Consider the following 17,519-nt stretch of genomic DNA (forward strand, 5'->3'; position numbering starts at 1 on the left):
TTTACACAAGCATTGTGCAGTGTCTCCACAATGCTTGTGTAATTAATGTTGCGCAGAACAAAATTGTGGCAAGTGAGTTGTTCATCAGTTGTACAACTTGATTGTGCATAGGGTCAATGGCTTCAGAAGTGTTTGGAGTCAGACAGATAGGTCTATCATTCCAGCCAGCCAGGGAGGGACGAAGAGTCCGAGGGTCCCCAGGAGACACACCAAGATGAACAACCACAGAAAGATCCGGTCTAGGACCATAGCCACGTACTTCCACTCCTGCTTCACCTGAATAATGACAGAAGTTCGTTTTTAGTTACTTCAAACACAAAATGAATCACTGTTGAAATATTGAATTTGATAGAATTTGTGTTCCTACGGTTCAGGTTGTTCACCATTTAAAAAAAAAAAAAATGTACCTTTATTTAACTAGGCAAGTCAGTTAAGAAGAAATTCTTATTTTCAATGACGGCCTAGGAACAGTGGGTTAACGGCCTGTTCAGGGGCAGAACGACCTTGTCAGCTCAGGGATTTGAACTTGCAACCTTCCGGGTTACTAGTCCAACGCTCTAACCACTAGGCTACCCTGCCACACCACTGAAATACAGTATGCAGCATTGTGTGGCAAATGCCAAGTCATGTATCCACTGGCATTCCTAACTGTAAAGCCCGATTGAGTTTTGTGCCATGTACCTTTTTTTTATATATTTTCAATAATTATCCGTAGAAATAAACAATGTTATCTTCAGCATACAAATTGCTAAAACTGAGGGTGCCCTGACGCACCCTATTCTCTATTTTCAGAGTGCAAATACTGTAGATAAACTGAAGGGGCCTGGGTCTGTGCTCATAGATCTGCCTCCTCAGTTTACATTTTAATGATGAGACCCTTGCTTACAGAGAAGTCGATATCCTCCGAACGGAGGTGGTCTGCGATGTACTGCACACCTTCCATGGCCATCTTCATGGACGGGGATAAGACGAGGAGCCGCTGGTCCTTGGTCATTGCTTTGGCTTCCTTGGCCAGGCCTGAGTGATACTTGCAGACAGCTGAGCAGCTCTGCTTCCTCTCCTCCATCAGGGACGGGTGCTGAGAGAGAGGCCGCTGCATGCCGTTACCCATGGAGGAGACCTCCTCATGCAGGCAGCAGTACTGGATGCTGCGCGAGCGACAGCGGATGCTGGTCTGGGGCTGCTCCCTCTCACCCAGGCCGTACTGTAAGCTGAGGGAACGCATCTTGGACCTGGCCGCGTGGTGCTTGTCCCTGGGCGGGAAGAGAGGGTGGAGGAACAGAGGAGAGCAGCCTGGCTGGGACGAGGTGGTCGGCTCCTCCGGGAGGATGGAGTACTGGCTGGACTTGTCCAGGGGCTGCTGCTGTTGCTGGGGAAGCTTGGGGGGCAGGGAACCCTCCATGGGTCGGCCCAAGAAGAGAGAAGGGGAGCGGGCCAGGATCTCCTGGACCTCCAGCTCAGCCTCCAGCTCACCCCATAGCATGGCCCTCTTCTGCATGGCCTCCGCCAGCCTCTTCTTGTTGTCCTTGACCGCGGCAGGCCGCCGGATGAACAGGAAGCCGGGGACAACGTCCAGGAAGACGCGGCGCACCCAGCGGGGCATGGTGTCTGTGCGCGGCGAGCGGTGGTGTACGTTGAGCACGAAGATGGTGATGCTGATGGAAAGGGTGACAAAGATCATGGTGAAGAGGAGGTACTCCCCGATGAGTGAGATGACCAGCGAGGTGGACGGGATGATCTCGGTAATAAGCAAGAGGAAGACGGTGAGAGACAGCAACACAGAGATACACAGGGTGATCTTCTCTCCACAGTCAGAGGGCAGATAGAACACCAGGACAGTCAGGCAGGAGATCAGCAGACAGGGCACGATCAGATTAATGGTGTAGAACAGCGGTAGCCTTCGGATGATGAAGGAATAGGTGATGTCAGAGTAGACCTCGTGGCAGCACTCGTACTTCTTGATGTTGTAGTTGCCCACGGCGTCCACCAGCACCCACTCGCCACTTTCCCAGTAGTCCATCTGGTCCACATTGCCCGCCATGCTGATTAGGTCGATCTTGGTGCGGTCGTAGGTCCACGAGCCAAACTTCATGGTGCAGTTCTGCTGGTCGAAAGGGAAGAAGGTGACGTCGATGCTGCAGGAGGACTTGTAGATTGCCGGGGGAACCCACTTGATGCGCCCGTCGTGGAACAGGTGGGCCTTGGTCAGGTGGGTCACGGAGAAATCACCATCTGCACTAGAGATAAGAAGGCATGATAGAGCTTGATTGTACAGTATGTTAAGGAATGGCCTGACAGATTAGACAATTAAGATAAATTGCCCGTCCACTCTCAATGGTAGAAAAGAGTGGCTGTGGCTATATATACAAGCATTATGTTTGTATTGCAGCATGTCCTATTGAAGTCAAATTGCAGTGGGTTCGCCACATAATAAAATACGATTTTATTTAGATATACCAGGGGTACGACACTTGGACTCTTAGTGGCGTGTATTCATGGAAGCCAAGTGAAGCCAAGTGAAGCCAAGTGAAGCCAAGTGAAGTCAGGCTTCACCCAAAAATTGACATTGAAAAAAATAAGAAAATATACAAAATAATGTATCTTTCGTCTCTTTGTGTTTCATACATTTCCTTCAATTCGCAAGAGGCTGAATATATCTCACCGGAGAAAGCATCCAAGTGAATGAAACAGCGCTCCTCTGTCTCTGTATGTGTAGCCCAGCTATGTCTATGATGTTGCCGCCAGTAGCATAGATTGCAAGGGAAGCCAACGAGTATTTGGCCTCCCTTGAATTTGTTTTATTTTAAAATAATAGCCAATCAGCGTTGAGCTAAACTGAGTGAGCTCAGGTGTGGATGGTCCTTCCATCTTTTAGTCATTGTAGTAGACTTAACATAGGTGATTAGATGATGTTGAAATGGTGCTGGAATAGTGGAGGCAGGGCTTGTTTTATTTGCGAGTTGCGGTAACTCTCCATGGTTCTAATCAATAGTTGTTTAGTAGTTTGAAAATGTTGGAAACATTAACTTACTTGAACATGCTGTTGTCATGTAACTGTTTGTTGTGTGGACTTCACCAGACAGATGTTTCTCTCTGGTTTTGTGATGAAACAAAGGTGTGGTTGAATTTATTCTGCCACTCTGTCTTCTTATTGTCTCGGCCTTAGGTCTTACATCATGGTTACAAGGCATATGAACTAACAGGTTATAGAGCAAACAACGCAATTATCACAACACAGGTTGTAATATGGAATTTTTCTTGCTTGGCTTCTCCAGTGATTTTACCCATGCAACGCTATTGTTGACTGGCACTGTTGATTGGGCAGGATGATTTTAGAGTGGACTGGGTCAATCAGGTCACTTAAAGGATTATTCTATTTCAGAAATAATGATCTACTGTGGTATTGCCGTATTATATTTCCATGACTATATACCAACATAGTCATGGAAATATAATACGGCAATACCACAGTAGATCATAGTAAAATCTACCTGTACCTATCATCTAAGATCATAAGAGTTGGTATAAGAAAAGATGAACTTTGAACTGTAAAATGGTTTGGTCCATTTCCTGTGAACTTGTTGCATTGCCCATTTGACTTCCTCTTTCCTTCTGCTCTTGTGAGAAGGTTTCCACTAGTTACCACAGTCACAAAGTCTATATCGTAATAAATCACGAGAACAAAAATGTGTTTTTTGGTCTTAATTAAAGTTAGGGTTAGGCGTAAGGTTAGCAGTGTGGTTAAGGTCATGGTTAAGGTAAAAAATCAGATTTTTGGGAAATAGGTGGGATTTATGAGTTGGTGTGGTAACTTGTGATGATGACCTTGTGAAAATGTATGTATTGTTTCTGCTCTGCTAATTCTGTCATTTAATCAGCTAATTCTGTCATTATATCTGCTAATTATGTCATTAAAAGAGTGACAATATCATTACATGTCCAGTAAAAGAAGTGAAATGTGTTGCCTGTAAACATTATTCTTACGTTTAGTCTGAATTCTGTTTGTTTAGAATTTTCTCTTCGTACACAGTCATAATGGAATGTTCACCGAGCACGAGCTGCTAGCTCTCTGTGTTGTTTTTAGCATTCTATGCTAGCTATACAGCCCAGCATGTTAGCGTTGTGGCTATGCTGTTATTGCTGTTGGTCAAACGAAATGAGTATTCATATTCTCTATGGGCACGGAGTTATATTGTTTTAGGTGAGCAGGGTCGAAAGTAATGTGCCCATTTTCTCAGATAACACAGAAGCTAGAATGACGTAGTGAAGTCAGCATGTTCCTAATGTGGAGGAGGACCTCCCTGCAAAACAAAACGGTCTAATCTGACCATGTTTCGCCGAGTTATCAACAAAACGTTTTGATGTAAGTAAGAAAACGGACCCGGAGGTGTTTTTAGTTGTAGAGTTGTGTTTAGTTGTTTAAGGTTCCAAACATATGTAATTTTCTTAACCAATCTAGTGACTAAATGATACCACAGGTTTCAAATATCATTCTAGCTGGTTTTGGCTGTTAGCCTGGGAGAAGTTACAGGAGAGATGGTGGGATGAAAGTAACCCAATGTAAACGGATGACCTAGAATCAAATCAAATAAAACCATTAAGCTCAGGCCAATGTTTCCTCTAGTTCATGTTGCTGTTAGCAAAATATCAACAAGTGACTGAATGTTTGAAAATTATATAAGACATCATTAGAATTATGCCTTAATCAATTGACTTGATGGATCAGTTTCTCACATAAGCTTTTATTGACAGGTTAGTGGTTAAAAATATACACTGAGTGTACAAAACATTAAGAACACCTGCTCTTTCCATGACATAGACTGACCAGGTGTATCCAGGTGAAAGCTATGATCCCTTATTGATGTCCCTTGTTAAATCCACTTATCAGTGTAGATAAAGGGGAGGAGACAGGTTAAAAAATGATTTCTAAGCCTTGAAATAATTGACACATGGATTGTGTATGTGTGCCATTCAGAGGATGAATGGGCAAGGCAAAATATTTAAGTGCCTTTGAAGGGGGTATAGTAGTAGGTGCCAGGCGCAACGGTTTGTGTCAGGAACTGCAATGCTGCTCGGTTTTTGTTTCAACAGTTTTTTACTGTTTCTATCAAGAATGGTACACCACCCAAAGGACATCCAGACAACTTGATACAACTGTGGGAAGCATTGGAGTCAACATGGGCCAGCATCCCTGTGGATGCTTTCGACACCTTGTAGAGTCCATGCCCCGACAAATTGATGGTGGGGGTGCAACTCAATATTAGGAAGGTGTTCTTAATGTTTTGTACACTCAATGTATATCTTTATAATTCTGTCAAGCCATGGAAATGTGATATGCATGATGACTTTGCTGTTTATGAAGAGAATGAAGACGTTTATTCTATTAGGACACGAGGAGCGTGCATGACAGCTGGAGCACCAGATTGGTAGGGCTAAGCATGAATAGTCATTGAAAATTGTGAAAAACATTTACAACATTCCAATTAAAGTGAGATGAGAAAATTATGGTTAATAGGCTGTGTTAATCTCGCCCTGTCGGCAGGTACAAAAGTTCTGTTCTCGGTCTATTTAATTTGAACTCAATTACAATAGAACTGAAATTACAGTTGATAATGGTAGAGGACATACATTGCCTTCAGAATGTATTGAGACCCCTTTACTTTTTCCACATTTTGTTAGGTTACAGCCTTATTCTAAAATTTATTAAATTGTTTTTTTCCCTCATCAATCTACACACAATACCCCATAATGACAAAGCAAAAACAAGTATTCAGACCCCTCACTCAGTATTCGTTGAAGCACCTTTGGCAATGATTACAAACTTGAGTCTTCTTGGGTATGACGCTGCAAGCTTGGCACACCTGTATTTGGGGAGTTTTTCCCATTCTGCTCTGCAGATCCTCTCAAGCTCTGACAGTTTGGATGGGGAGCGTCTCCGGACAGCTATTTTCAGGTCTCTCCAGAGATGTTCGATCGGGTTCAAGTCCAGGCTCTGGCTGGGCCACTCAAGGACATTCAGACACTTGTCCCGAAGCCTCTCCTGTGTTGTCTTGGCTGTGTGCTTAGGGTCATTGTCCTTTTGGAAAGTCACCCTTCTCCCCAGTCTGAGGTCCTGAGTGCTCTGGAGCAGGTTTTCATCAAGGATTTCTCTGTACTTTGCTCCATTCATCTTTCCCTCGATCCTGACAATTCTCCCAGTCCCTGTTGCTGAAAAATATTCCCACAGCATGATGCTGCCACCACCATGCTTCACGGTAGGGATGGTGCCAGGTTTCCTCCAGACATGATGCTTGGAATTCAGGCCAAAGAGTTCAATCTTGGTTTCATTTGACCAGAGAATCTTGTTTCTCATGGTCTGAGAGTCCTTTAGATGCCTTTTGTCAAACTCCAAACGGGATGTCATTTGCCTTTTACTGAGAAGTGGCTTCCATCTGTTGCAGAAATGGTTGTCCTTCTGTAAGGTTCCCCCATCTCCACAGAGGAACTCTAGAGCTCTGTCAGAGTGACCATCAGGTTATTGGTCACCACCCTGACCAAGGCCCTTCTTCCCCAATTGCTCAGTTTGGCACAGGTGGACTCCAATCAAGTTGTAGAAACATCTCAAGGATGATCAATGGAAACAGGATGCACCTGAGCTCAATTTTGAGTCTCATAGCAAAGGGTCTGAAATCTTCTGTAAACAAGTTTTTCCTGTTTTTTATTTTAATACATTTGCAGAAAAATAAATGAACCTGTTTTCGCTTTGTCATTATGGGGTATTGTGTGTAGAATCCTGAATCATTTGTTTTATTTAATCAATTTTAGATGAAGTCTGTAATGTAACAAAATGTGGAAAAAGTCAACGGTCCTGAATACTTTGCGAAGGCACTGTATATAATTTGTTTGACATAACAAATTGTGTCTGTAGCTCTATTGATCTGAGTAATTAGGGAAACAAGAAAAGTGTTACTTTCCTCTCAGTTCTCCCTTACTATTCATCAGGCAGTTTAGACACATGAAACTAATGCCTGTTATGTCTATATATAAAAACTCAAATCCATCCAGACAGAAGTCCATCCTGTACTCTACACACAACACAGAAGGGAACTATTAAACAACTTTTAAAGGTAAGGAATCATGTAAGTAATTTCTTAATATGGGTGAACATTTAGGACATGTTTCAAAGTATATACTTAGCATGCATACTTAGCATTAAAACGTTACATACTTGTTGTAAAGAACTATATCTGGTCTCCAGATTAGATGGGATGGGATGTGCATGGAGGTGACATTCTCGTATTCCTTTGGATTCCAGCAGAGCTTGTAGTCATTCCACTCCTGGAGGAAACAGACCAATAGAAACTCAGTGTGAGCAAATCACACTACAGATACAATAGATCATTCAGACACAGAAACGTTGTGTCATTTTGATTGGACTCACATGTTTCACCCAGACATTGGTGATCATCATTTGATTTTTCTCATCCTGATTTTGAGAAAAGACAAACAGTATAAAGATGGTTGATGATGGTATGCACCTACTCATTGTAGTATCTGCATAGACAGGCTGGGATTCAGTGAACCCTGTCATAACGATGTTTTCAAAGTGTGTTAGTTCTGACCATGCACTCAAAAAGTACAGTCCAGAACCACTGTTTGATTTGATTTCAAGAAAAATAGCTACTGTGTAAATGCAGATTTGACTGAATCGACCATTAGTATTCTCCAAACAATAGTAAATTAAAATCAACATTTTTGGCACTCAGGCGTATGCATGGCTTTGAAGGATTTTAAGTTTTATTTCCTCCTCACCACATCAATGAGCTGGGCAATGGACAACCCAAAGTGCACATGCACCACATCAGAGACATTGGCCACAGGGCGTGCCAGTTTGTTGTAATGGCTGAACAGAGTCCTCAGTAGCCTGTCCTCTGCCTGAGCCCGCACCCTGGGGTGGCTACACACTGGAGGAGGAGGAGGAGGAGGAAGGGGGAAGGAAGTGGAGAACAGAATCATAGTTAACCTCAAATGTTCCCAACGTATCACTGTTGTTTTCCACATTGGGCTATTTCCTATAAATATACCCATGTGCAGTTCATATACCTTTTAAACAGGACACTAAAATGCTGATTCCATGTATGAGGAACCCAAAGTGTGACCAATAATAAATAAATAAATACTTAACTACAGATACTGTTATCATCAAATAAAATAACATTATTATTTTACTGAATTTAGATTATTAAATGTAATCTAAACTTCAAAATGTCATTAGCAGTCCTTACGATGTAGTAAGATTGTTCACAAAAGTAGATGCATTCAACTATTTGGCAGCATGATTTCTTAAATTGTTATACAGTAAATCACCTGTATACTAAACACAAGACTGAAAGTGGAATCCACATTAATTAAAACTTTAAGTACTTTGTACAATATATTTGTGTGCATCACAGTTATCATAAGGATATCAACAACACATTAGTTTAAAAGGGACTGACCTTGAAAGGGAAGAAGAGACATTAAAATTCCTACAAGAGGATAACACTTGACCGAAGACATTATCTTGACTATGTGAAATTCTTCTTCTACCCAGATTTGAAAACTCTTTCATCTGCTTGCGTCCACTGTTGTCATAAAACAATTACATGTTCACCTTCTGTGCTCTTTCTTCATTTTCATGATGCACTTAAATGATTCAATTGATATCTCTTTTTGCTCTGCGTAAAAAAAAGAGCAAAAGGTTGTCATGTCCCTTTTGTATGTTGATTTGTTTCTGACGACATTCCTCTGGAATCCAACCTCCTCTTTAGCACAACATCCTTGGCTGCAGGTTGCACAAAAAATGGACTTCCATCCTCCGTTTCCCTTTGTGCCACCACGCTGTCAGATGGTCCTGTCTCTCTCTGTCCTCTTTAGAAGGTACTGCCTTTCACTCAAACACAAGACAAATGCTGCCAGTCCCTGTCCTCTTTCAACCCAGGACACTTAACCCTAAGGCACTTACACTCTCACTTCAAATGGGTTGGTACATTGTACTGTATTGTATGCGTACCATTATCTATTGAAAACGCATCCCTTAGAATGTGTTTTATCTCTCCATACAATACATATTCATATTTGAAAACATCAATTTTTTAAGTACATGGAAAATTGTATATAAAAAAATATAACATTAGATCATGTATTCAGCAAATGTATTTCCCAGGTCAAAATGGAACTTATATGGAACTTAACTTAATATATTTTTTGTCCATCTTTGCCATCGTGTACAAGATCATCGAGACTGAAAAATGTGCTACTGTACATCAACAATTAGTCATGGCACTAAGTTAAGGCATGTGATTTATTGTCATGATAGGAGTCATGCATATACGTTATTATAGTATACCAAGCCTTTCCCTCAGAAAAACAGTGGCGTACTAAAGTATTTAATTCGGAGCTCTAGGTGAAAACATCACCGATGAATAAGGAAAACCAGCTTTGTTTCTCTCAGAGAAGAGGAAGAATGACTAACACCTCCATTTTGTGACACTAGCTGCAGCCTGAGAGTGTGAAATGTCCTCTGGTTTCCCTGGTGATTCTTCACCTCTTGGGTTTGGATGAGAAAACAACACATCTGCACGCACCTGTACGCTTCACTGAAAGTGTGGGCATTTTTTGTTCTGAAAAATGAATTGTGCAGAACAGGCACGTATTGTGAAAATGTTGATAATATTCAACATGTATTATTCTTAAATGTATTGAGAATACTTGGGATATTGCAAAACATATATACATACAGTTGAAGTCGGATGTTTACATACACCTTAGCCAAATACATTTAAACTCAGTTTTTCACAATTCCTGACATTTAATCCTAGTAAATATTCCCTGTCTTAGGTCAGTTAGGTTGACCACATTATTTTAAGAATTTGAAATGTCAGAATAATAGTAGAGAGATTGATTAATTTCAGCTTTTATTTCTTTCATCACATTCCCATTGGGTCAGAAGTTTACATACACTCAATTAGTATTTGGCAGCATTGCCTTTAAATTGTTTAACTTGGGTCAAACGTTTTGGGTAGATTTCCACAAGCTTCCCACAATAAGTTGGGTGAAGTTTGCCCCATTCCTCCTGACAGAGCTGGTGTAACTGAGTCAGGTTTGTAGGCCTCCTTGCTCGCACACGCTTTTTCAGTTCTGCCCACAAATTTTCTATAGGATTGAGATCAGGGCATTGTGATGGCCACTCCAATACCTTGACTTTGTTGTCCTTAATCCATTTTTCCACAACTTTGGAAGTATGCTTGGGGTCATTGTCCATTTGGAAGACCCATTTGTGACCAAGCTTTAACTTCCTGACTAATGTCTTGAGATGTTGCTTCAACATATCCACATAATTTTCCTTCCTCATGTAGCCATCTATTTTGTGAAGTGCACCAGTCCCTCCTGCAGAAAAGCACCCCCACAACATGATGCTGCCACCCCCACAACATGATGCTGCCACCCCCGTGCTTCACAGTTGGGATGGTGTTCTTTGGCTTGCAAGCCTCCCCCTTTTTCCTCCAGACAAAACAATGGTCATTATGGCCAAACAGTTCTATTTTTGTTTCATCAGACCAGAGGACATTTCTCCAAAAAGTATCATCTTTGTCCCCATGTGCAGTTGCAAACCGTAGTCTGGCTTTAAGGCAGTTTTGGAGCAGTGGCTTCTTCCTTACTGAGCGGCCTTTCAGGTTATGTCGATATAGGACTCATTTTACTGTGGATATAGATACTTTTGTACCCGTTTCCTCCAGCATCTTCACAAGAAACTTTGCTGTTCTGGGTTTGATTTGCACTTTTCGCACCAAAGTACGTTCATCTCTAGGAGACAGAATGCGTCTCCTTCCTGAGCGGTATGATGGCTGTGTGGTTCCATGGTGTTTATACTTGCGTACTATTGTTTGTACAGATGAACGTGGTACCTTCAGGCATTTGGAAATTGCTCCCAAGGATAAACCAGCCTTGTGGAGGTCTACCATTTTCTTTCTGAGGTCTTGGCTGATTTCATTTGATTTTCCCATTATGTCAAGCAAAGAGGCATTGAGTTTGAAGGTAGGCCTTGAAATACATCCACATTTACATCTCCAATTGACTCAAATTATGTCAATTAGCCTATCAGAAGCTTCTAAAGCCATGGCATCATGTTCTGGAATTTTCCAAGCTGTTTGAAGGCACAGTCAACTTAGTGTATGTAAACTTCTGACCCACTGGAATTGGGATACAGTGAATTAAGTGAAATAGTGTAAACAATTGTTTGAAAAATGACTTGTGTCATGCACAAAGTAGATGTCCTAACAGACTTGCCAAAACTATAGTTTGTTAACAAGAAATTTGTCGAGTGGTTGAAAAACGAGTTTTAATGACTCCAACATAACTGTATGTAAACTTCACACTTCAACTGTATATCAATTGAACATGTAGTGTTTTTTTTTAAAGTTAACCAAACTGTCAATGCTAGCACTTGTACACTGTGGGTAGTCAAGCAGAACAATACCTGAGAGGGGGGGGAATACTTATTCTTAGAAGACTAGACTGCATTCCACCCATGGGATGTCAGAATTAGCAGAGCAGAAACCAAAATATCGATGAGTCCACTCTACCAAGGCATCTGGGGAGCAGCGGCAGTTTGACTTCCAAGGACACGCTAGAGTGCTTTTCCTCTAAGCTGTTCCACTCATAACAACCCCCACCTACCCACACACATCAAGAAAAATCTAGCATTTGCTTTACTGTATGTTGCAAGTGTGTCAGTGCACCATTCTCGGTTCAAAACAGACCATTTTGTTTAAGATGTGGGTTACTTTTGTGTCATATATATATACTGCAAATGTGGCTTCCTACTGCATGTGACTGAAAGTCCTACTGAGTGATGGTATTTTCCAGAGTGGTCACAAGTGCATACGTGTTAAAAAAATAAATACATTTAAAGTGCATTTACGTGTATACAGATGATTCATGTTGGTATGTCTTTGTTTTCCCACATCTTATTTACTCTCTGCCTCCCAATGGTCATTGGCTTAAGATGCTACATGGATGGCCGTGTAGTTTTAGTCTATTCTGCATCACTGCACCACCGTGGATGTGTGTGTGTGTGTGTGTGTGTGTGTGTGTGTGTGTGTGTGTTGGTGGGGGGAGGGGGGTTAACAAATCTAAAAAACAAGCTGCTTGTGGTTGATGTAGAATGGTAATTTCTGCATAAAGTAATTCTGAGAATTGTTAATCATTTGACAACAACACAGAATGCAATGTATTTTAAATGTATTTGACAGAAAACAAATATTTGAAAGCAAGCCTGGTGACAGTGAAAGAATGGGCCAAGTTTTTTGTGTTATTGGGTGTTATTAATTTAGCAAAGCCGTGGACATTTAGCTGTAATTCTTTTGCCAGTTTCTCTTAATAGCATTTATACCTGATGCAAATACATAAATACACATGTAGCTACACTACATGGCTTCCCCGAGTAGCTGCATTCTCAAATGTGCAGGACAAAATTTATAACATGACGAAAATGCAGACACTAAGGGCTCCATTTTAACACACCGAACACAAATAAATTATGTAAATGTAAGTGCTGGCAGTAGTGCTATAGGTTGGGTTTTCACAATCGGAATTATGGGAGCAGTAACTGGTGGTGGCACGAAAGGGCTGGGTTTTGATGATTAAACAAGTTGAATGTGTGTCGAGGCTAAATATGGTGCCTTCAGAAAGTATTCACACCCCTTGACTTTTTACACATTTTGTTGTGTCACAGCCTGAATTCAAAATGGATTTAAAAAAAATCTCGCCCATCTACACACATTAGCCCATAATGACAAAGTGAAACCATGTTTAGAATTTTTAGCAAAGTTTTGCTAATTAAATATAGAAATATCTCATTTACATACAGTACCAGTCAAACATTTGGACACACCTACCTACTCCTTCAAGGGGATTTCTTTATTTGTACTATTTTCTAAATAGAAGAATAATAGTGAAGACATCAAAACTATAAAATAACCCATACGGAATCATGCAGTAACCAAAGAAGTGTTAAACAAATCAAAACATATTTTATATCTGAGATTCTTCAAAGTAGCCACCCTTTGACTTGATGACAGCTTTGCACACTCTTGGCATTCTCTCAACCAGCTTCATGAGGTAGTCACCTGGAATGTTTTTCGACTACCACTTTGAAGATGCAAATTCTTTTTTTTATTGTGAAACAAACAAGAAATAAGACAAAAAAAAACAGAACTTGAGCGTGTATAACTATTCACCCCCTCATCCCCCCCAAAGTCAATACTTTGTAGAGCTACCTTTTGCAGCAATTACCTCTGCAAGTCTCTTGGGTATGTCTCTATAAGCTTGGCACATCTAGCCACTGGGATTTTTGCCATTCTTCAAGGCAAAACTGCTCCAGCTCCTTCAAATTGGATGGGTTCCGCTGGTGTACTGTACAGCAATCTTTAAGTCATACCACAGATTCTCCATTGGATTGAGGTCTGGGCTTTGACTAGGCCATTCCAAGACATTGAAATGTTTCCCCTTCAACCACTCGAGTGTTGCTTTAGCAGTATGCTTAGGGTCATTGTCCTGCTGAAAGGTGAACCTTCGTCCCAGTCTCAAATCTCAGGTTTCCCTCAAGACGTTCCCTGTATTTAGTGCCATCCATCATTAATTCAATTCTGACCAGTTTCCCAGTCCCTGCCGATGAAAAACATCCCCACAGCATGATGCTGCCACCACCATGCTTCACTTTGGGGATGATATTCTCAGGGTGATGAGAGGTGATGGGTTTGCGCCAGACATAGCGTTTTCCTTGATGGCCAAAAAGCTCAATTTTAGTCTCATATGACCAGAGTACCTTCTTCCATATGTTTGGTGAGTCTCCCACTTGCCTTTTGGCGAACACCAAATGTGTTTGCTTATTTTTTTCTTTAAGCCATGGGCTTCTTTCTGGTCACTCTTCTGTAAAGCCCAGCTCTGTGGAGTGTACGGCTTAAAGTGGTCCTATGGACAGACACTCCAATCTCTGCTGTGGAGCTTCGTAGCTCCTTCTGGGTTATCTTCGGTCTCTTTGTTGCCTCTCTGATTAATGCCCTCCTTGCCTGGTCCGTGAGTTTTGATGGGCGGCCCTCTCTTGGCAGGTTTGTTATGGTGCCATATTCTTTCAATTTTTTAATAATGGATTTAATGGTGCCCCGTGGGATGTTCAAAGTTTCTGATATTTTTTTTAGAACCCAACCCTGATCTGTACTTCTCCACAACTTTATTCCTGACCTGTTTGGTCTTCATGGTGCCGCTTGCTTGGTGGTGCCCCTTGCTTAGTGGTGCTGCAGACTCTGGGGCTTTTCAGAACATATGAGATCTGAGATCATGTGACACTTAGATTGCACACAGGTGGACATTATTTAACTAATTATGTAACTTCTGTAGGTAATTGGTTGCACCACTTATTTAGGGGCTTCAAATCAAAGGGGGTGAAATACATATGCACACACCCCTTTTTCATTTTTTATTCTTTAGAATTTTTTGAAATAAGTCATTTTTTAAATTTCACTTCACCAATTTGGATTAAATAAAAATCCATCAAACAAAATAGAAAAAATGCCAAGGGGGATGAATACTTTTGGAAGGCACTGCATGGGTTACATTCAGATGACTCCCGTGACACTTCTGGGGGTCGTAGAGCAAAACTAAAAACAGAGAGAGTCGTGAGAGTCTCCCCTTTCCATAGTGGGGTCATATTATACTGAACAAAAATATAAACACAACATGTGAAGTGTTGGTCCCGTTTCATGATCTGAAATAAAAGATCCCACACAAATTGCTTATTTCTATCGAATTCTGTGCACAAATGTATTTACATCCCTGTAAGTGAGAATTTCTCTTTTGCCAAGTTAATCCATCCACCTGACAGATGTGGCAGATCAAGATTAAACAGCATGATATGTGTGTTATGCATTTTATGTGTTTTGTTTGTTGTTTTGTTTCCTGTTTGAATCCCAGTAAGAGTAAGCATTGCTGAGGCAGCGACTAATTGGGGATCCCAATAAATACAATAAATATATCCACTCCTCCCACCTCAGCACAAGTCAGGTGATGGTAGACAGGTTATTTGCCGAACCTGGCGTAAATGCTGGAAAATGCCAGGGTGTCAGTTTTTACATGGCAAAATTTCAAACTAACGTCGTTTGAAACTTTCGTCTTCTTAGCACCAGCCAAAAATAGAGCCCTAGGTTGAGGATAATAAAAATGTGTCATCCAAACAGCTGAGATCCAGCAGTGTAAGCATTTTTACACACTCCTCCCGTTGCTTATTCATGCGCTTCTCTGCCCTTTTGTGGTCTACTTGTGTGTCTGTACTGACATGTATGTGCAACTGATACGTGTCGGACCCCAGTACGACTAGCTGTCGCCATTGGCTTCAGCTAATGGTGATCCTAATAAATCAAATCAAATCAAAATGCATTTACCAAAAGTTTTACAGCTAACGTCAAATAGTAGAGCTTAGCTAAGAATGAAGGAGAGGAAGAAAAGAGCTAGTGGTTGGTGGTCTGATATCAAGTCATCTCTGTTCCCTTTCACAATAGTAAGGGAGGGTCAGAAGTTGTGTAAGAGCTGTGCTAGAGAGTACATAAGAACCATGGAACATCTCCCAGCGAATGAGAAATGCATCAGTTATCCATATCTCAGACGTTCAAGCAGATGATGGAGGTTACTATTTTTGATGGTGAGCAATGCCTTGCTTTCAGAAGATCAGAGCTAAGAGTTTGTGTGACACATCAGAACATATTTTCAAGTTTGGGTGAGAAGGTAATTTTACCTTACTACACAAGACGACTGAATGGACAGTGCATGGAAGCTATGGGTTTATCAAAGATTCACAAAAATAGTTTTACCAACCTCCGCTCAGTCCAGAGGGAATAGCAGTGAACAGCACATATACTGTACTTGCTCAATGCCAGCTCCTCTTAGAATTAATCCCTGTTACGCACGCCTCTTGGAGGGAACGCAACACCCTGCCACTCAACTCCCCATGGAGTGAAAGAGGTTTGGGATTGCGGGTAAGGATGATGAAGGCAAAGAATTTTATCATTAAAACCTGTTGTGACTAGGGGGCAGTATTTTCATTTTTGGAAAAAAAACATTCCTGTAGTAAACAGGATATTTTGTCAGGACAAGATGCTAGAATATGCATATAATTGACAGCTTGGGAGTTTCCAAAACTGTAAAAATATTGTCTGTGAGTATAACAGAACTGATGTTGCAGGCGAAAGCCTGAGAAGTCCAATCCGGAAGTGCCCCATGTTTTGAAAGCGCTGCGTTCCAATGAGTCCCTATTGAGCAGTGAATGGGCTATCAACCAGATTACGCTTTCTCCGTATTCCCGAAGGTGTCTACAGCATTGTGACTTAGTTTTACGCATTTATGTTGAAGAATACCCGTAAGCGGCTACATTGCGCAAGTGGTCACCTGATGCTGCCAGAGAGATTCTCGCGTAAAATACAGAGGTAGCCAGCCATTACTCCAATCGGTCCTACTGAAAAACTAATTGTCCCGATGGATATATTATCGAATAGATATTTGAAAAACACTTTGAGGATTGATTATATACAATGTTTGACCTGTTTCTGTCGATATAATGGAGCTAATTTGGAATATTTTTCGCCGTTTTCGTGACTGCAATTTCCGGGCGATTTCTCAGCCAAACGTGAAGAACAAACGGAGCTATTTCGCTGACAAAAATAATATTTTTGGAAAAAAGGAACATTTGCTATCTAACTGGGAGTCTCGTGAGTGAAAACATCCAAAGCTCATCAAAGGTAAACAATTTAATTTGATTGCGTTTCTGATTTCCGTGACCAAGTTACCTGCTGCTAGCTGGACAAAATGCTATGCTATCGATAAACTTACACAAATGCTTGTCTAGCTTTGCCTGTAAAGCATATTTTGAAAATCTGAGATGACAGGGTGATTAACAGAAGGCTAAGCTGTGTCTCAATATATTTCATTTGTGATTTTCATGAATAGGAATATTTTCTAGGGATATTTATGTCCGTTGCGTTATGCTAATTAGTGTCAGGCGATGATTACGCTCCCGCATGCGGGATGGGGAGTCACACGGTAATTTGGGGAAAGGGGGCTGATGGAACCAAAGCAAAGAAAGTTAAAGTTAAAGAACCCCCTCTCCTACCTTACCTACCCATAACTTACCTAACTAGCACCAACTGGCGCACTAAACAAAATACAGGGGATGGTCCGTCCAGGTCTTACCTAGTGTGCATAGACAGAGTACATACTACATATGTATGCCCGCAGGCCTCTTGCCTAAGCACTCCCAAGGTGCCTTCCCCTTCCCCTCCAGGAACACATGAAACAGAAAAATACAAACAATTTCAATAATCAAAAACACTGCGTCCTATTGACACACACACACCTCAGAAGTAGAGGCTACAAAATACTTAACAAAACCTGTCTCTGAGCAACAGCCAAGCCACTCTCCCTGAACAGCAAACAATACTGGGGCATACCCA

At 41.4% G+C, this 17,519-nt stretch overlaps 1 protein-coding gene across 1 annotated transcript; it reads right to left on the reverse strand.

Annotated features, from left to right (window-relative positions):
- Positions 1–138: 138 nt before the first annotated feature.
- On the reverse strand, positions 139–7,897 carry LOC139412681 (neuronal acetylcholine receptor subunit alpha-4-like). The gene is made up of 5 exons (XM_071159341.1): positions 7,792–7,897; positions 7,421–7,465; positions 7,208–7,317; positions 887–2,237; positions 139–276 (listed from the first exon to the last, which is right to left on the reverse strand). The coding sequence occupies exons 2-5, from the start codon at positions 7,448–7,450 to the stop codon at positions 139–141; spliced, it is 1,629 nt and encodes a 542-aa protein (XP_071015442.1). The 5' UTR covers positions 7,451–7,465; positions 7,792–7,897.
- Between the last annotated feature and the right edge of the window lie 9,622 nt (positions 7,898–17,519).

Source organism: Oncorhynchus clarkii, chromosome 7 (assembly GCF_045791955.1).
Source record: "Oncorhynchus clarkii lewisi isolate Uvic-CL-2024 chromosome 7, UVic_Ocla_1.0, whole genome shotgun sequence".
NCBI lineage: Eukaryota > Metazoa > Chordata > Actinopteri > Salmoniformes > Salmonidae > Oncorhynchus > Oncorhynchus clarkii.

What these genes read in the sequence shown, in the direction of transcription:
- LOC139412681 (XM_071159341.1), bottom strand. Translation starts at nt 7,450, where the DNA reads ATGATGATCACCAATGTCTGGGTGAAACAT. An exon ending in CCAATGTCTGGGTGAAACAT is followed by an intron (nt 7,318 to 7,420) that starts GTGAGTCCAATC and finishes TGTTTCCTCCAG; the next exon opens with GAGTGGAATGACTACAAGCT. An exon ending in CGGAGGATATCGACTTCTCT is followed by an intron (nt 277 to 886) that starts GTAAGCAAGGGT and finishes GTCATTATTCAG; the next exon opens with GTGAAGCAGGAGTGGAAGTA.